The 20725-nt window shown below is 39.3% G+C and overlaps 1 protein-coding gene and 1 long non-coding RNA gene across 4 annotated transcripts in view; one reads left to right on the top strand and one right to left on the bottom strand.

Annotated features, from left to right (window-relative positions):
- The window catches only part of SRGAP1 (SLIT-ROBO Rho GTPase activating protein 1), a 257927-nt gene that overhangs the window by 164358 nt on the left and 72844 nt on the right, over positions 1–20725 (top strand). For all 3 annotated transcript variants that reach the window (XM_045789676.2, XM_045789675.2, XM_087869002.1), the window contains exons 5-6: positions 11950–12132; positions 12580–12708. In XM_045789676.2, the coding sequence (XP_045645632.1) occupies positions 11950–12132; positions 12580–12708 (312 nt within the window). The remainder of the gene's footprint in view (positions 1–11949; positions 12133–12579; positions 12709–20725) is intronic.
- LOC148108683 (uncharacterized) lies at positions 11028–20608 on the bottom strand. The gene is made up of 2 exons (XR_015727204.1): positions 20289–20608; positions 11028–12100 (listed from the first exon to the last, which is right to left on the bottom strand). It is a non-coding gene; the product is annotated as an uncharacterized LOC148108683 (long non-coding RNA).

Raw genomic sequence — 20725 nt, 5'->3', positions numbered from 1 at the left:
TAAGGTAGACCATTGTGTACCAACAGAGGTTCAGGCAGAGGGTTTGGAGATCCAAAGAGAATTTGAGACACACTGAGAACTGAGAAAAATTCTGAGAGGAAAAGGTAAAAATGGACAGGATTTCAGTGATAGGAGAGAGGGAGAGGGGGTGGGGAAGGTTTTGGAGGCAAAAGGAGCAATGTGAGCCAATGCATACAATTTGGAAGAACTCGAGGCATATTCATAGAATTTCCTTCTGGACCCATATCTAGAGAGAAAGGACAAGTCAGGAGTTGAAGGATTTCCAGAGAGTACCAAAATGAAATTGTCATGAACATAGAGCAGCAAAAAATGGTTAGACATCTGGGGTGCCCGGGTGGCTCCATCAGTTAAGAGTCTGCCTTCAGCTCAGGTCATAATCCCAGGGTCCTGGGATCGAGTTCCGCATCGGGCTCCGGACTCATCAGGGAGTCTGCTTTTCCCTCTCCCTCTGCTGCTCCCCCTGCTTGTACTCTCTCCCTGCCAAATAAAGAAAGAAAACCTTTTAGAAAAATGGTTAGACATCTCGTCAAAAGCAGTTGAAAACTCATAAAACTCCTTTGCACAGATTAAGGCCTTTCACCTTCCTTCTTTGTTCCCCCCACCCTTTTTTTTAAATAAATGGAATGAGATGTATTAGATTTGAGGCACAGGATATGTGTCAAATCCAGACCATTTTTCATTGAAAGAATGAAAAAAAAAAAAACAACACAGTTTTTCCATTGTGGTTGATGCTGCAATTCTAAGCATTGTAGAGCTTTCATTTTACGATTCCAAGTGTCTTGTGTCAGTTTAAATATTTCACGCTCTAAACCTTACAACTTAAGTGTCTAATGCACACATGAAATGCTGTAGCTGGTGTACAGGGGAGCAAGAGCCCCTGGCTCCGGAGGTCCCAAACAGACCCGGTTCAGCCTCGCGGCGGACACAATCCAAAGGCAGAGAAATGAATGGTGGTGAAACAAGAAAGGAATTTATTTCAGTGAGGCCAACACCAGGAAGACAGTAACTAGTGTTTCAAAGACTGTCTCCAGAGTGCCAAAAATACTTCAGGTTTATACCAGGAAAAGGTGGGGCAAAGGTGGGTGGGTACTGCAGGTGGACCGTGAAGGTCAAATCCATCATTGTCTTGGAGTCAATCAATAGGTGGGGTCTTGCTGGCTCAGGGCAGCCCTTACCCCTTGAAGAGGTAGTTTTGCTTCCCGTAAGGGAATGCTTTGCCCTTAGGGTCTTTCCCCTGAGCCAAGAGGCTAGCTGGAAAGAACCCCCGCTAGCAAGTTTGAGGTCAAAATGGAGGCAGCTAACGTCCTCTTTCAATGTTGAAGGCATGTGAAACATTTTCCTGAAAAGAATTAAATATGTAATATTGCAGGAAACTTTGAAATTCTAGTAAATTCTCTGGCTTTTCATTTTATGTATACTTTCCCCTCAGCATTGCCAATTACTTTAACCTTTCCCATTGTCACTTTTACCTCTGTGTTCGGGGCGGCCCTGGTTAATAAGAATTCCAGGTGCCAGCTCTTGGGCATTTTTTTCAGTAGATTAAACTTGTATTTCAGTGCTTCTGAAGACTGTCTGAAAAGCCCTTTTGAAACAAGGGCTTTGTGAATGACCTTCTCTATCACTGACTTTTCTCTGTTGACTTGTTGGGCAAGAATTAAGTCTCTTTGCAGCTCTGTTTCTTTGATGCACAAAACAAAGACCATCCCTCTGCTCTCAGCCTCTCAGGTCTGAAAATAAACAAGTCAGCCTCGGTGGGGCTGAGGCCATTGTGGGCTTAAAGGATGTGGAAGAAGGGTGTTTCATTTATTATAATGGCATCCATTAAGAATTCACTGTGTGTCAGCTACTCCTGCAAGTGCTTGATACGTGTTCATTCATTTTATCTCCACAACAGCCTTACAGGTACTATTCTTATTCCCAATTAGAGGTGAGGAAACATTCTAAAAGGGAAAACATAGATTTGAACCCAGGTAGTCTGTGCCTGAGTTTAACTATTAGAGCTGGTGAGAGGTGAAACAGGCCATCTTTTTTTTTTTTTAAAGATTTTATTTATTTATTTGACAGAGATAGACACAGCCAGCGAGAGAGGGAACACAAGCAGGGGGAGTGGGAGAGGAAGAAGCAGGCTCATAGCAGAAGAGCCTGATGTGGGGCTCGATCCCAGATCGCCGGGATCACGCCCTGAGCCAAAGGCAGACGCTTAACTGCTGTGCCACTCAGGCGCCCCAAAACAGGCCATCTTTTAAGACCACGCTCTCCTTCTTCAGAGGATGGTTGCCCAGCAAATATGTGGAGGACGCCTGTGATCTGTAATGTCCTGGGATTTATGACATCTGTCCCAAATCTGAGTCTGTTCTGTTTCTTTAAGTCAGTTAAATGGAACGCACTAAAGGCGTTGTTGCCTCTGCTGTGCAGTTGTTATGGGGTCATCTCTACTGCATCCAAGTAATATATACCGATCGGCTGGGAGGGGCCTCTCAGCAAATATATAGGTCCTGGAAATGCATCCGTGGCAAGCACGCAGCCCTGTCACCCATGAGCTAGACTAGTGAGATATTTCCATTTTTGGTGTGACATGCTGGACTAGGTAGAGAGACAGGTCTCCGCAGCTCCGTGCAAAGCCTAGAGTCACCCGGGAGCCTCCTGGAGACCGTGACACCTGATTTTAGTGATGAAGGGTGGGAAGGGTGTTCCAGAAGCAATTAGTGCATGTGGGAGAGCACAGATGTGTGAAACCACGTCACCTGTGCAGGGAACTCCATGTGCTTGAATATTGCCAGAGCATTAGCAAATCATTGATGTAAAAATAAAGGGAGTAGTTAGTAGCACCTTGGACTTTTTTAAAAATCCTCTGCCCTTTCCACCATATGAAGTACTTGAGAGACAAGGAAAATATCCTTTACAAAATCAGAATTTTTGGATACAGTGACATTTATTTCATGTTAGAAATCTCTGATAATTTGAAGTGAGCAGATATTACACCACATTAATTGCTCTCATGAAAAATTACTCTTAGGCACTAATGAGCTGGTATCAATAATAAAGAATAAAATGTAATTGGATTTCTAGTAATAGAATGTAATGGAATCAAATAGGACAAAGCCTCTTTGTGGTACATAGTAGGGGGATCAGGAAATGTTTGCTGAATATGAATGTTCGTCAAGAGTTCATAAACAAAACCAATAACCTCTATCTATAACTCAAAGACTTAAATTAGAAACCGCCTCTAGTGACTGTTGCAAATAGAGCTAGGACAGATTAAGATTAATAAGTACAGGTCACTCTTGTTACAAATAGAAACATTTTCTTTTTGATAAGACACAATAATTTATCTTCTTTAGGATAAATTAGTCATTTTTTATTAAAAATTTTTATTAAAGTAGCAAAATCTTGTGAAACTAATTGTGATTTATAGTGCCACTTTAAAACTGTTAAATTTAGCATTTTGAAAAAGACGACTAATGCCCTGTTTTTACTTAAATATTACAATAAAAACTAAAAGCATGTGGCAAATCTGTATGTAACCCCAGCATCCACCAAAGAGTTCTTGGGTTTTCCTCCTTGATGAGCACTTGATGATTGATCACTAATCAGCTTGGGAGCTAATTAAAGTCACTAGAGTGATAGATATCCTGGAATAAGGTTCATCAGTATAACAGTGTGTTAGACTATCCAGGCATTGTTCATTTCTAGATATTTTCTGTGCAACAACACAGATGAGTTATGGCATCAGAGCCCCTGGAGGATTGTAGGAGGAATCCTACATTCTCAGCATAGCGTGGTGTACTACTTGCTGCCTCAAGTCAACAGAAGCAGAAGGAGATAATTAGTATAATTTCTTGTTACACTGGCTTTTCCTTTCGGTTAGAATTTATCTGCCATTTACCCTCATAGAAAACAATCAGTCCCTTTAGCCACTGAGAAGTATTTTATACACACACACACACACACACACTCTTAAATCATAAATTCTTATGGTATTTAGTTGTTGCAAGATTAGTATCTGAAATCATGGACTCACAGAATTTTAGAGTTGGAGAAGACCAGGGGATCATATAGTCCAACACTGCCTTTATAGGTGAGAAAGCTGCGGGCTAACAGAGATGAGTAGTCTCGTCCCCAGGTCAGATGGGTGGGCATGGTGGATTGAGGGCTCACACCCTTGGATCCTAAAACAGGAATACTCCTTCCGCGAACACAGGCTCTTTGAAGCTGGAGAAGAAAACAGTCAATTTCTGATACAAAACAAAAACATTAACGATGGCATGGATTCTATTTTCCTATAGACTGCTAAATACCATCCTATATTATTTCCTCTGAACTTCATCAACTAGTCTCCTTTTAGCGGGATATTATTAAAATCCTCTTAGAAAGGAGACTTGTAATTACATGATCAGTTTTTCCTAATATGATTTGGCCTCTAGTTTGCACTTTTTCTTTCATTCCACACTTTTCAAGGTGTTTGAGAGACACAGTTTGATTACCCCTCTAATTTTGATTTTGTAGGGATACCTCGTGTTGTTATCTCTAGTAGATAAGACTCATACCAAGGGTCAGAAAGGCTGAGGTTACAGAATTGTTTTGTATAAAGCGAGGATCAAAATCCAGGCTTATTGGATTTCATAGACCTAAGTTCTTTCCATTGAAATAGTGCTCTCTATAATTACTCCTGAAACAAAATCTCTAATATTACACTAAATGTAATACAATTATTTTTTTATTTTCTTTAGCCACATTTCTTCCCTTTGCATATATGTTTTCTCTGTTTTCCCTTGTGTTCACTCTCTGCATTTCTGTTTCCCCATCTTTTGGTTGGTTGGCAATCCCTAGTCAGCAAGGTCCAGAGTCCCAGACAGTGTCTTTTGTTCAAAGCATTTGTTTGAATTATAAATGTAATTTGATGATAAATTCAGACTGTTGTACTGATTTGATTTCATTGGAGCCACAACATACCTCAAGTTTTCCTTGATAAACTAGCCGTAAAGATAGCATCTCATGCTGTTTAATTGTTCTTCTTAATCTGTTTGCTCATTCTAAAGAGCTTTGCTAAAATTCTTAACTTATGCATAAATGGCATAAATGGAAACATCGCCAGTTTCCTTCTCTTTACCTCTATTAGAAATGATAATCTTGGGGCGCCTGGCTGGCTCAGTTGGTAAAGCATGAGACTCCTGATCTTGGGGCAGTAAGTTTGAGCCCCACGTTGGGTATAGAGATTACTTGAAAATAAAATCTTAAAAAAAAAAAAAAAAAAAGAATTTTGTAAATTCTGCTTTTATTGACCTGTGGAGAGCCACATCAGCCTAGGAAGAGGAGATGGATTTATGAGAGTTCATCATCGTGCCTGTCCTACAGACCACTCAGTACCTCAGAGATCAGCAAATTTTCCAGCCCTGATGCCACGCATGAGAAGAAACAACATACCTCTATGCTATACCTCTTAGTTTAGAGCCTGAGCACGAAGCCAAGTAATCTGGCTCCAGAGCCCACACACTTACTCTACACTGGACCTTAGAAACTGTCAAGAATCAAAACTGTCCACTCTGTTATGTGCTTCTATGCATTCTCTCATTGAATCCCCATTTTACCTCAGAGGAACTAGGGTCCAAAAAAGTTAAAGAAGCTTGCCGGCTAGGAAGTGCGGTAGCACAGGAACTCAAATCTGGTTCTGCCTGCTCCAGACACTATTCATCACCAGGGTTGGCTCAGTATTGTAAAGAGCAGGAAGGCCCAAGGTTGCAGGTGGAAGGATCCTGGCATGCAGTGGGAATGAGTGTTCTCTGACAGGTACCTCCTGCCCGCTGCCCCGTCTAAAATAAGCCCTCGGAGACAAACATGGCCAAGCAGAGTCCATAACCTGGACTGAGGCTGTGCGGCCCCTGGAGGGGCCAGGTTCTTTTGCAGCACAGCCCCTCAGGCTCAGCGTAGGATGGCCCGGAGGTCCTGCTTTCCCGGGGAACCCAAGAACTTGCCGGGAAACAACAGGAATGGGCTTTCAAGGCTGTGGCCCTAACTCGGTGGTGGTGTTAGTCTGGCACCTGCAGAAACTCAGTTACAATTCGAGGCTTCTTGCATATTGATTGTAGAAAAGAGATCTTTATCTTAGGACGCTGACAATTAAGGAAACCCCAAAAATGTAGTTTCTCAAAAGAGCTTTTAGTAAGCCAGCAAGCTACGTATGGAATTAGGAAATATTATCACTAACATACTGCTTTTCATTTCCTCTCAGCTCAACCACCACGCCTTTCTTTTTCAGGGGCCATGAACTCCCACGCTAACTTTATCTCACGGTAATTTAGAGCTATTTATCATCTCGTTAGTCCAATCCCAGGTATTTTATTGGCAATGCTATTTTGGATGCTGGGGAGGGAGAAGAATCATGCCAGGCACATACTAGGTATTTAGTAAATATTTGTTAAATGACTATACGAATGGACAAGCTGACTGCAAAATGGCTTCCTGCCTTTCATTTGTTTCTCACCAAATGCCTATTTTACTGCCACTGTCTAAAGGCAGTATCAAGAATTCAAAGGTGCGCGAGACACTGTTGGTGCCGTAGCTGAACTTAAGGACAGTCCATGACACTGGATAATACACAGGTATCTACGACACATAGCAGCGAGTCCGAAGTGTGGTCAGTGAGAAGGTCTGGGCGGTTGGAAGAACACGATAGCTCTCGTTGGGAAACCAGGGAACACTTAGCAGTAGGTGAAATCTGAACATTCCTTGAAGGATGAGTCAAAATGTTAGGACAACGTGCCTGGGGAGGACGTTGTAGGCAGTGGGCTTGGCTTGGGAAAGGGCCACAGGGGCAAGAAAGTACACATTCTGAGGAGAGAGTGTTAAGTGATTAATTTAGAGTAGTGCACAAAGTGCTATTTGGGCCCATGTTTGGACCAGACTGGGAGGGTGTTGAACTCCATGGTGGAAGAAGATGTGTCAATACCAAGAAAAGGTCAGAGAGAATAAGAACAGGGAAAATGCCCTGTGACTGTTATCCTGGAATTCTCCTTCTTTCCAGTCCCTCCTGTTTTATGCTAAATGAGGTTACTTCACACCTCAAATCCTCCTGCATATCTTCACCAAATTGTTGCTAAGGTACTGCTTTGACCATACCGTTTACTCTTCTGTAGATTCATGAACCCCTATAGAATATATTTTTTAAAACTTTCTGGTTGAGGTTTCAAGGCTCTCCTGATCTGGCCCATGACAACTTCTGCAGTCTTATCCTCCAGCCCAGTTACCCAACCATCCACTTTTCAAGCCCTTCCCTAGATCCCCTTCTCAAAGTCATAGTCTACACATGCCCACCATACCTGTGTGTTCCCCCTACTCCACCTGCCTCTGCTGGTACTATCCCTCCAGCTTGAATGTCCTCTCCCTTTATCTGTGTCCATCAGACTCTCCAAGGCTCATTTTTTAATCTCCAAAAATTTAAGCTCTAAGAAGTAGGAAACGAAGTCCTTATTTTTATACCCATCATTGCCTTATGGATGGTAAATACCAAGCAAATGGTGAATGAATAAATAATTATCTTTCAGCCCTCTTTCCCTCTATTCCTAAATATAATCAAGAGTAGCTATGTCCCCCAGCTAAAGAGGCCTTCCATTTGTATAGTAATTTAGAGTTTCCAAAGGCTATAGCATAGCAGTCTAGAACACCCAATCTGGAACCATACTGCCAGGGTTTCAACCATTGTTCTGCCAGTTACCAGCTATGTGACCTTGGGCAAGTTAGTTCACCTCTCAAGGCCCTACTTGTCTCATCTGTATAATAGGAAGGATAAAGGTACATACCTCATAAGAGTTTTTTAGAAGGATCAAATAAGCTATTATTTGTAAAATGCTTAGAATGGTGTCTGGCACATAATAAGCATTATATAATGCTTCTTTAGCTAAATATATACATATTACACATATATATTAATGATGTACATTACATACATACACACACATATTGTAAGTACTCAGTAAAGTTTGTCACATGCACACACACCTAGGGATGCACAATTGAATGTCCACAATGACCTTGTAAGGCTAGCAGAAGTGTAAAATAAATTCCCCACACCTGGTAACTAGTAGACCCATTCTTAGAACCATGCCTGCTAACTTCTGTGCCAGTTAGTCAGAAAGTAAAATGTATAGCCTTACTATACTGATCTTCTCCAAACATGTGGATGGTTTTCGGATATATAATGGTTTCATGACACTAAATATTAAAATTTACTATAGATATTTTAATCATTTTGATTTAAAGTACAAGAGTAGTGTCAGATACATTATATGGGTGTGTCAGTAAGGAAAAAAATATTAACAGCTTCTGTGCAAAAGTTTTTGCATAGGATTTCACAGTCACAAAGAAATCTATTTCTCTATATTCTTCTGCAGTTAAGAAAAGATGGAGTAGGAAAGATAAATTGAGTGTGTTCAATGGAGAATTATGCATGAGGTTTTAGTAGAGGAGAATTCAAATAGGAAAATATGTTATTGGAGTACATTTAAATGGATATATGCCTATCATGTCATTTGGTATGCAAATTCTTGTGCTTGCATTACGCTGATGGAGAAGCTTTTTTTTCTTTGCAGTATGTATTCAAAATTCACCTTTAAAAAATAAAAGCTTTCTTCTACGTCTTTGAAAAAGAGAAAACTGTCTGTTATTTTATTTTAAATACAAAACACATTTAACTTCTGTCAACAGCTTATGTTTTAAATAATGTAGTTTGTACTTGCATTCATTATCTGCAATTAGAGTTCTCAAAAAGCTTTTAGTGTTTTTCTCCTCAACTTTTAAAATTCATTCATTGTCATTGTTAACATTTTAGAAAATAGTGGAAACCTTAAGTCACATTGGAAAACTGAACAAAGAAATTTCCTTCTGGAAATTACCATTGAGCTGGGTAGAAAATCCTCAGCTATTGTGCTGAACCACATTATGATGGGATATTTACACCCTTTTCTTGCTAGTGTTAGGTCAAGAATGTTTTCCTTTTCACCCAGACTAGCTTATAAGAAACCCCATGCTGGCAGCCAGCTCAATATCCTTAGTTCATAAGGCTTAGTTTGTGCAGATTACTTGCTTACACAGGTCCTCAGCATCTAAATAAAGCAAGAGTTCAAGTCTTTTCTTCAGGGTGTATTTAATAGAAAAGAATTCTCAGATACCCAGAGCTGTCTGGGATGCCTTTTCTTCTATGATGGGAGTCACATGTTCTCATTTCTTCCTTTGGCTGTTAGCAAGAAGAATATAGACAACTGAGAGAGAGAGAGAAAGACTTATTGTTTTGTTTTGTTCTTTCACCCTCTCTTTAAAGATGTAACTGGAACCAGGACCCAAATGGTATGTGGGTTTGCTCCAGGCAGGGTGTACAAACAGAGCCAAGCCTAGAAATGCAAGGTGTGTAGTAGATTCATTGACCTCACTGTTTGCCCAGCTGTAGGGTGACTCCCTTTTCATTCCCCAGCTGCCCAGCTGCTGCTTAATGCTATTTTATTTTTCTTTGAAACTGCAGGAGCCAACCAAACTTCTCCTGGACAGGTTTGATAATTACTAAAAACAGATAACTTTGCAATTACACACAGCTCAGGAAAAGCTGCCACGACTTTGCAGTTTCACCCTTACTTTGTTCTTGTTCGGCAATGCCTTTAACATGATTTGCTAGCTTACATTTTTAAGGAAAGACATCATCAGATTTTATGAAAATAAGTAAATGCTCTTTATTAACCCCATGTTTTACACTTCAAATTGTCACCTTGAGAATGTGTATTAAGGAACCATTCTTAAGAATGTGCTGACTTTCTACCTTTTCTATAACCTACCAAAATAGCAATTTCATATGCTTCAACCGACATATATTCCAGTGATGCTTCCAGTTCCCAAACTATTTTAAAGCTCATCTTTTGAAATGAAAAAATCAAGTTCCTTACTTCAAAATGTTATATTAAATCTCTTCTAAACAACTACATTTCAGTTATAAAATTGGCTCTGAATAATTTATGGGTTATTTATAAATGAAATAAGATCCATTTTATGTGGATGGGAATTTGACATAATTTATGGGAAAGTGCCATCACTGATGATTGGGTGCTAAGTTCTAGTATGTTCCTTGATATGTCTCTTGAACTGGAGTCATATACCTTACCTACGTTGTCTCTTTTAAAGCTGTATAATTGTGCTTAAAATAAACAAGGTTTAGAAATGGCCCAGATGTCTGACTCTGCTGATAAAGGAGATTGAAATTATATTGGAAAACTGATTTTCAGGTAAAATCTTAAAATCTTTGACTGTTACTCTATGAGTACAGAGATTATATACAGATATGATAGATATTATAAGAGTAAATACATTTATTATTTGAAAAAATGTTTATTAAAATAGCATCCATGTTTTTCTAAATGCTTTAGGAAATAAATATAGGTCAAGTTTTTTTCAAAATAACAGAGTGTTAAATTGGCAATATGTGTCAAAAACCTTGAAAATGTGCTGATTGTCTAACTCTGCAGTTCTCCTTCTGAAAATGTACCATAAAAATTTAAAAAATTTAAATTAAAAAGAAGAAAATGTACCATAGGAAATGTGATAACTTTGTGCCTAAATATTTCTGTGACAATAATATAACCAAAATGTTTAAGGATTTAACATTTTTTAAATTTTTAAATTGAGAATTCTTTATGTAAGTTTACAGCATACATGGAAAGGGTACATTACAAAATTTTATTTTCTATATATTCCTAAAAATATTAAAATGCAACTTATGTGTATCATTTCTAAAAGAAGAAATAAGATAGGATATATATCAAGGGTTTCAGCACAACTTCATTTATAAAGCAAAAAGTTGAAATATACTAAAATGTTCAACAATAGGAAATTAGCTGTGTTCCAGTCATATAAAGGAATATTATACAGCCCTTAAAATTTTATTTTAGAAGAATATTTATTGATATAGAAAAGTGTTCTGATGTATTAAGTGAAAAAAAGAGATAGGAGATTAAAAATTGTTAATACAATATGGTACAAATTTTTTATTTTTTATTTATTTTTTTTAAAGATTTTTTTATTTATTTATTCGACAGAGATAGAGACAGCCAGCGAGAGAGGGAACACAAGCAGGGGGAGTGGGAGAGGAAGAAGCAAGCTCACAGCGGAGGAGCCCGATGTGGGGCTCGATCCCAGAACGCCGGGATCATGCCCTGAGCCGAAGGCAGACGCCCAACCGCTGTGCCACCCAGGCGCCCCAGTACAAATTTTTTAAAGGGGGAAATATAAGTCATTTGCAAATGAGAGAGAGTGTGTGCGTTTGTTTTCATAGGAAAAAAACCAAATGTCTGTACAAAAATCTTAACAGTGGTTATCTCTGCTTGCTTTTTATTTTCTTTTTTGTGTCATATGTTTTCTACATCGAACATAAAGTATCACTTTGTGTTCAGAAAAAGTTTTTTTATACTGAAACTGTGTATGAACCTTAATATTTACATTTTGTATTTTGACCAATAGATTCTATGAAAAAAAACAAAACAAAACTCTTTAGTGAAAGCTGTACTACTTTGAAGTTTTCTAGATTCCAAAACTGGGGTAAAATTTATCCATGAGTAATGGTTTATTCTGCAGATTAATAATGCAGAGATTTTAGAGAACACTTTTAAGCTTAAGGGAACTTTTCAAGTGCACTGAAAGCATGCATAAGACTCTAAATCATTTTTTCATCAAAGCCTGTCCCCTAAGTGCCTCTTCCTGGCAGGTGAATTTGCATATTTCTCTTTGCTTTACGTAGAAGCAATAGTCCATAATTCATCTATTTGACTAACAATCTGACTCTCCCCCTGCCATTTGGGAGGTGATATTTTTAACATATTCCTCAGGAAATGACTTCCATTCCCTCTCGGAGTTACAGACAGGCATCTTGTAACAATTTGGGTCACATTTTCACAGGTGATGAAAACATACCATATGTATCATGCAGAGAGCATCAGCGCAGAGAGCAAGCTGAAAGAGGCTGAGAAACAAGAAGAAAAGCAAATCGGAAGGTCTGGTGATCCGGTCTTTCATATCAGACTGGAAGAGAGACATCAGCGGCGAAGCTCTGTAAAGAAAATTGAAAAAATGAAAGAAAAAGTAAGTAAAAAAATCACAGAGTCTTTCTGTCCTCACTTCAGGTGATAATACTAAGAACACTGATGTAATAACTGATAGACCCACCTTGTAAATTATTGTGAAATGATACGCATTTCCTCCCACGGGAATAAAAAATGTTTAAGAAACATAAAAATCATGTACTAACAGCTGGACATCATTTAGTGTTGAATGCCAAGTCCTCCATACTCAGTATGGACAACTTGAATATTAACAAAGGGTTTTCCTTGCAGTTGGGCCTGAAGCCCAAATACATTGTTGCATACTTTTAGTTATTTAAATCAGATCCAAAATGTCCTTTCCTCAGAGGATTTCAAAGGTCGTTGGCATATGTAGAATACATTGTTTAGATTAGTAGAAAGTCATGTTTGTTTCTCTGACTAAATACTTTGTTGTCTTTCTCAATACCTGGGTCATCTTCATTTCCAGAGACAAGCAAAGTATTCAGAAAATAAGCTAAAATCGATTAAGGCACGGAATGAATATCTCCTAACCCTTGAAGCAACCAATGCCTCAGTTTTCAAGTATTATATTCATGATCTTTCAGATTTAATTGACGTAAGTACTTGAAATTTTTATATTTTCCATATATTTTTAAATTGTTGTAACTTTTTTTTTTTAATGATCTCTACACCTAAAATGGGGCTCGAACTAATGACCCTAAGATCAAGAGTCACTCACTTTTCCAACCGCTTTGTTCCTAGTTGTGGTAAATACTGTAAGCAAAGTAGAGTGGACTTAAACCACGCTTATAAATTTATCTAACACTGTACTTTCTCTCCGAGGATATGCTATCAGAAGCAGTAATTGGGCTCATTTAGAACTCTCCAAGTATAGGGGTGGCTCAGTCGATTAAGCGTCTGCCTTCGGCTCAGGTCATGATCTCAGGGTCCTGGGATTGAGCCCTGTGTCAGGCTTCCTGCTCAGGGGTGAACCTGCTTATCCCCCTCCCTCTGCCCCTCCCCTTTACTCCCCCATTTCCCCCTCTTGGGCACGCGTACATGTGCGCACATTCTCTCGCTCTCGCTCAAATGAATAAAAATCTTAAAAAAAAAAAATCTCTGCCGATTAAACGATGTGCACTATTCCATCCATGTAGGGATTACTGCTATGACTCCCCAGCTTTAACCCTCTGATCATTCTCTCACTCGGAAAACGTCCAGCACCGTAGGAGACCACACAGGTGAAACAGACAGAAATCCCAGTCTAAAAACGTCCATTTTTGCAAATAAAAGAAAAAAAGCAATGTGTTGTAAGAAAAGCCCAGGAAAGTGATGGAGGTTCAGAGAGTTATCTCCTGGAAATTTACTCATGTAAATACAATGCGTTGTGTTGATTGAATTCAACGGTTTTGAGATATGATAAATTTTTTTCCTATGGCTCATAGTATCATCATTTAGATATACAGTAGGTAGAGTCAACTTTATTTTTATGGTGAATGTCTCATGGATTTAGCTATATTAGAGCCACAGGTTGGGACTTTTGTGAAAGAACTGTTAAATAATGAAATTATTTTTTAGTTTATTACTCCTGATGTAGCCCTTTTTTGAGTCTAAAAACAGTTTTATCTCATACTATCATAATTTCCTTATATAGAACCCTTTAATAAATAAAACCAGAGAAAACTTTTTTCTCTTCCTTTCTTACAAGTATTTTAATCAAGTAATTAATTTTCTTTTAGCACTCTGATGAAATGAATTTTTTCTGCTAGACTACTAGATTTTCTGAATAAAAATGAACTATTTTTTATGACCCCTGTTTTCAAACTTACATTTGTAGGGATTCTGTAAAGTATATGGAATATAGAACTAATTCTTTGTAACTACTCTACTTGCTTATTTTTTGGTTAAGGGCTTATTTTTGGAGTACTTGGCTAGACCCAAGCCAGTTTAACACAAGGAAAAGTCTCCATGTATTGAAAAGTATTTTTTTTAACACCTGCAAGGTACCAAGCACTGTTTTTGATGATAGGGATCCAACAATGAACAAAACAAAGTTCCTGTCTGCAAGGAGTTTATGTACTAGTTGAGGCATCAGCTCATAAACATATTTACATATACACACACATTATATAGTAGTGGCAATGCTATAAATAAAAATAAAACCACTATCAGAGTGCTTCTTTTGATGGCATTCAGGAAAAGCCTGATATTTGAGCAGAGAAGTGAGCTGGAGAGCCACATGCCTAGTTGGGGAAGGAATCCACATACAGAAGGACTGGCAAGGCTCCAGGTGTAGAGGCAGTGGCCTGTTTGGCAAGCTTGAGGTGCTCAAGAAGTAGCAAAGCAGGAGGCCATTATGGCCAGAGCAGAGTAAGTGAGGAGGAAGGTTCTGGTAGAGAATGTAGGCAGAAGCCCACTTACTTAGGGTCTTTGGACAGGGAAAGGGGTTTAGATTGTGTTCCAAGTGTGGTAGAAAGCCGTTGAAGGGTTTTACTTAGGGAAGTGACATCACGTGTTTACATTTTAGAGACTCACTCTGGCATCTGGTGGAAAACAGACCCAGGGAGGTGATGAGAGTGAAAACAGCGAGCTATACCTAGAGCATTTTGCAGTTGTCCAGGCTAGAGACGGTGCTGGCTTGGACTGGTGTGGTAGCAAGAGACCTGTGAAGTGGTTGGTTGGATTCAAAATATACTGAATAGGAATTTGATACAGGAGGTGAAAAGAAGGATAAACAGACTCCTCAGTTCCCCTCCTGAGTAACTAGGTTAGCAGTGGTGCTGTTTACTGTGGTGGGGACCATGGGGAGACGCGGGTCCAAGGGCAAGGAGCAGTGTTTCTGTCAAGCGTGGTAAGACGGAGATGCCTGTTGGTCATCTGTGTGGAGACGACAGTAGCATTCTCAATACTATTGGCAGCCATGGGACAGGGTTAACATTTCAGGAGAGTCCTCATCATTGTCATGGATAGTTATTGAGCTCTTACTATGTGACAGGCAGGTTTCTAAGTGTAATCTCATCAAATCATTGCAAACCACGTGAGGTAAATACTATTTTCTACACTTTATAGATCAAAGAACTGAGGCTTATGTAGGCTGGATAGCTTGTCGAAGGCACAGCTAGTGAGCAGTAGGCTTCATACTCAGACTTCTTAACCTCCAAATCTAATTAACTCTGATGTAAATAAGATGGTTAAATATATCCAGTAATTTTCAATTTTAAGAGAGGTTGGACTTTTAAAAGATCAGCCTTAAATTCAAAATGAGAGTAATTCTCAAATAATACAACTTCATTATAAATTTTTAAAAAATGGGTTTGTTGTCATATTCAACTGAAATTGAATCCTCTCTTAGTAAAAATTATGCATTCATTGACTCACTTTTAAGGGAGTCAGAGTGTGAATGTGTACCTTCTAAAATGGCTGCTTATTTTGTAGGAATGTAATTTGCATATATAGTGGTGATCCTAGAAACCATTAAGCTCAACCCTTCCTTGTGCAAAAGAAAGACTGATTATTATGCAAAGGCATCTAGAATCCTTTATGCTTTGTAAGCTTACTTAGCAAAATCACTTTTATAGTGAGCTATCTAATAATTATTGGAAGAGTTGTTATATCTCTAATGAGAAAAAGTCAAGACAATGTTTTTAATGTTTAATGTTTTATATGTAAAATGACATGGAAGATACTAAATGTGCCTTGACTGAATCAAAGCAATATAAATAAGAACTCAAATTGAGACCTTCTTTATATACACCTCCAGTTTCCCTTTGTTTCTACTCATGTCAATAGTCTATCTCTTTTCTTATACATTTCCTATGATAGACTATGATGAATGGATCTATTGGTATAAAAAAACAGTCATACAGATTTTCCACAGAATTTGTATTTTATTATTTTTTTTAAAGATTTTATTTCTTTGAGAGAGAGAGGGTGTGAGCATGGGGGGGGAGGGGCAGAGGGAGATGGCTGGGGGGAGGGGGGAGCAGACTCCCTGCTGAACAAGGAGCCCAGTGTGGGGTTCCATCCCAGTTTCCTGAGATCATGACCTGAGCCAAAGGCAGATATTTAACCGACTGAACCACCCAGGCCCCTAGAATTTGTTTTTGGTTTTGGGTTTGTTTTGGTTTGGTTTTTTTTAAAAGATTTTATTTATTTATTTGACAGAGACAGCCAGCGAGAGAGGGAACACAAGCTAGGGGGAGTGGGAGAGGGAGAAGCAGGCTTCCTGCTGAGCAGGGAGCCCAGTGCTGGGCTCAATCCCAGGACCCTGGGATCTTGCCCTGAGCCTAAGGCGAATGCTTAATGGCTGAGCCACCCAGGCACCCCTAGCATTTGTATTTTAAAACTGGTCTTTTATTATTACAGAATTAGTACATGTACATTGTAGGAAGTTAGAAAAAAAATTACAAGCAAAAATAACATGATCACATTCTTACCACCCCAGATCATCACTGTTACCCTGTAGACTTTTTTTGTGTCCATGTATATACACATTTTTATACCAGAAGAGTATGAAATCATATTTTATATACAGCTTTTTAACCTACTTTTTTCAGTCATTGACCCCCATCTTTCCATTTCAGAAAATTTTAGCTACTCTAATAGCCAGACCATAATCCTATTTATGATTCCCCCCCCAAAAAAAAATATTTCACAGCTAGTGTGTCTAGACTAGACCAAATTTAGGATCAGACATTGCATCTGGGTGATGTGTTACATTAGTCTTTTTCTTTTTTTTTAATCTAACAAAGTCCCTTGTTGAGGAGACATGAGCAGTTGTTCCTCAGAACATCTCAGCTTCTGTATTTGTCTGTATTCTTTGTGGTGTCTGTTAGCCTGTTTCTCTGTTGCCTATGTTTCCTACAAAGCAAACATTATGTAAGGGCTTGATGAATTCAAATTAAGCACTTTGCAACAGATTACACCATAGGTGGTGTTGCTGTGTCTTAACCCACCAGTAGTGACACTAAAACTGATCTCTGGCTTGGGGTGATATGACTCTGATGACTCCATCGTATAGTTAAGCTTTTGCCCCTTGCAACAAACTACGGGTATTCTAAAACTTCTTGAGTTTAGATCCTATTAAATTGGAAATTTACTAATTTGGAACTCGAATCTGAGCCATAATTTACTTCAGTCAGCAAAATGCTTTTTTAGAGTACAAATTAATAATATGGAAGAAAGTCCTAGGTAAATTTTAGTGTGTAGAGTAACAATCTCTTAGTTTGAAATCAGGTGGGAAGTAGAACAGAGAGTTAATCTCACAACAAAAAAAGGATATTTATTATGTCACTTGAAGAAGAAATACAAATTTGGGGCACCTGAGTGGGTCAGTCAGTTGAATGTCAGACTCTTGATTTTGGCTTGGTTGTGGTCTCAGGATTGTGGGATCAAGCCCCGAGTTGGTCCAAGCTCAGCAAGGAGTCTGTGTAAGAGTCTCTCTCTCCCTTTCCGCCTCCCCCTACTCAAAGGCACTCTCTCTCTCTCTTAAATAAATCTTTTTTAAAAAGAGTAAATACAAATTATAAGAAATATATTGCAAATATTGGCCAAAAGAAATTTAATTAGTTTGGGGATATACAGGCATAATTATAAAGGAAAATAGATTGTAGTTTTATAAATAACAGGTTTCACATTTGTAATCATTAATATCTCCAACAATAAGTGCAAAAAAAGACTATAACTAATTCTGTTTAGAATCAGTGTGCATTACAAGCATTACAACCCAGAGGAAATATCATACAGGCAACAAATATTTGTAATTGAATGCTGAGATTTTCAAGTGATTATGATTTGCTAAGAGGACAGTACAAGTCTTATTTCTCATAATCCTAGATCTGCCATCAAATTCAGCATTCTGTATATCTGGAATTCTACAAGAACTGGTAATGTAGCCTCTTTCAGTCCAGTTCCACACCTACCCACCCTCAAAAGGCATTCAGAGAAACAAAGTCCGCAACAGCAGCAGTCCACTGGGGCTTTGTCCCAGAGCAACTGCCCAGTGATAATGAAGTATTCGTTATCCTTTTAGTAGAGTTTCAAAGGGTTCCAGCCACTCCCTGTGGAAGTTTGCAGGTCGCTTTGGAGTTTGAAGGATAAATCTTTGTAACTGTTGTAGAATACTGCAACAGAATAATCCCCTACTGCAGCTCATTTTCTTGGTAAAGATATCTGTCATGTATTTTATTAGCCGTTTATACAGAATGAAATTGAAATCAGATTACATCATATACTCCATGCCGTGTTTACTCTGTCATCTCTAAGTAATCAGCTGTCCTAAAGCTTTTAGCCTTATCCATTTGTCTCTAGAGACATGTGTTTAATTAAAAAGCAACTTATTCAGAGTTATTTTTCTTAATTAATTTGACTTATCCCCATACATAATGGTAGTTAGATTTATCCATGAAAACCCGCTGAATTGTAATACTACAGCCCCATTCAGCCTGAACTCGTATTAGGAAGATGATAGAGAGATCATGGTGAATGGGTTAGGAGAGTGTAGTTATCATGTAAACTGATGTATGTGTTTTTATCCCTTTGTGATTGAAGGCGTATTTAAAAACTGAACTGAGCTGGATGACTGAAGTAGACGGCTCTGAAAGCTCCTTCCCGTGGAGGCGCCGTGGGCTGTTGTTACAAGAAAGTGCACCCACCTGTTTTCCACCTGCAGCACAGGCCTCACAGGCCGCCCTAAGTCTCCAGTGCTCAGTGTTCCCTCTTGGCTGGACCTCTGAATGTTGACAGTCACCTAAGGCATGATTCTTGGCTTTCTACCTCTTGGTTCCTTGCCTTAAATACTATATGATGGCTCCTAGATTTTTAGCACCAGCCTAGATCGTCATCGAGGACTTCAGATTTGTATGTCCAGCTGCCTACTGGACATCCTTTACTGGATGTCACGCACTTGTCATACACTCAACTTTTTATACCCACTTGCTTCTATCGTCTTCATACTCCACACACATAACAACTTTTTCTTAACCATTTTTCACACCTCAGTAAGTGGCACACCTTTCCACCCATTTGTGCAAACCCAAAATCCAGTTCTTGCATTTCCCACATATAAATGCATCAGCCAGTCCTGTCATCTCTACCTCCTAAATATCCCAAACCTTGCTGTCCCTTGCTCCTTGCACTGTCCCCTAGACAAAGCTCTTGATCTCCTGCCTGCACTTAGCTTTCTGAGATGTCACCCAGCTTCCACTAAGACCTTCTAATCAGTAATCCATTCTCTTCCCAAGCAGCCAGTGTATTAAAAAAATAAACTAGACCTGTTGATTCCTCTTTAAAACCCTCCAAAGGCCCCCCCTTGTTTTTAGAATAAAATCTAAACTCTTCACCAAGACCTTTCTGAACTGACGGGCCGGCCACCTGCCGCTCCGTGTCCTCTTCTTCAACTTCCTCCTTAGTTACCGTGCTTTGGCTACATTGGCTTTTCTGTTCCCCAGACCCAGTGAGTTTTTTCTTGCCTTGGGCCTTTCTACTTTTTGTCTAGAACAGTCTTCCAGAGCTTTGCAAGACCAGTTCCTTCTTCTCATTCATGTTGCACCCAGCTGCACTGTATAAAAGAACAACACCCTTTCCCCCAGCACTCCCTATTTTTCTATCTTCTCCATAGCATTTACCAGCCGACCTGTTTGTTTGGGCTTGCTATATTTCTTCCCTCTCCTCTGTGATTTGATTCAGGGTAGTTATAGAGATTTGGCCTGGGGAGAAATGCGTCTGGTGGCAGCTCCTCTGAGAGAAATGATTGCCTGTGGGAGTAGGAGCAGCATTTAGACCACAAATGATTATTGGTCCTACTCATTGGTTCAGGCATATGCAGCCTCCTTTCTCCTCCTGTTTCCTACTTTGTATCCATTTCGATGTCCCATTTTGACCTTTTTGTTGTGCAAAAGAAACTCAAAACAAGTTTTGCTGAGTGTTTGGCCATGGTTATTAAGGCAGCAGCAAAAATTAAATTGTCAGCTCTTTATGGACCATCAGGCATCCAGACAGGAGAGCAGGTGTGTTAAAGATGCCTGTAGAATTTTAAATACCCAGTTCAGTCCCATGAGATGCCCATCTCTCACAAAACAAGTTTGTGGTTTCTGAGGTGAAGCACTGAGTAGCTAGAGAGGAAAATAGTAAGGGACAAAGATGATTTATTCAGGAGAAATCAGCTGTCTTCGTTTATAGTAAAAGCTGTGAACTTACCTATTTCTGGTCCTCGGAAAGCCCAGCCGTGGTTCTGTGAAAGCTCTGGTTTTGTATTCGTTTGCTCAGGGTGCTCTATTGTGGAAAGACTCAAAACAAGGGGTAGACCAAGTCCATGACTCTGGAATGGTCAGAGCCAAATTTTAGTAATGAAAAGCCAGAGATGGAACCCAGGACCCAGAAGGAAGCCCCTCAGATGGAAGTAGGAATGATGAAGTTAAGGTGGAATACTTCTGCAGAGGGGTCCTTCCCTCTCCATTCCCGTGACAACTGTTTAGGTCTGCAGTCACATAGGAGCTCGGGGCTGCCCTCCAGCCACTTTCAGGGCTGGCCTGCAAATGACATTGGCTCTTACTGTTCTGAAAACACGTATGTGGGACTTGTTTCCATTGGAGTTCCATTATCTTCACTCCCATCTGGGATCAACCTTCTACCCA

The sequence above is a fragment of the Ursus americanus genome, chromosome 17 (genome assembly GCF_024610735.1).
Source record: "Ursus americanus isolate L20-20 chromosome 17, mUrsAme1.1.p, whole genome shotgun sequence".
In the NCBI taxonomy this organism is placed as follows: Eukaryota; Metazoa; Chordata; class Mammalia; order Carnivora; family Ursidae; genus Ursus; species Ursus americanus.
The sequence above is the reverse complement of the archived record's forward strand: the minus strand, read 5'-3'. Positions and strand labels throughout refer to the sequence as shown.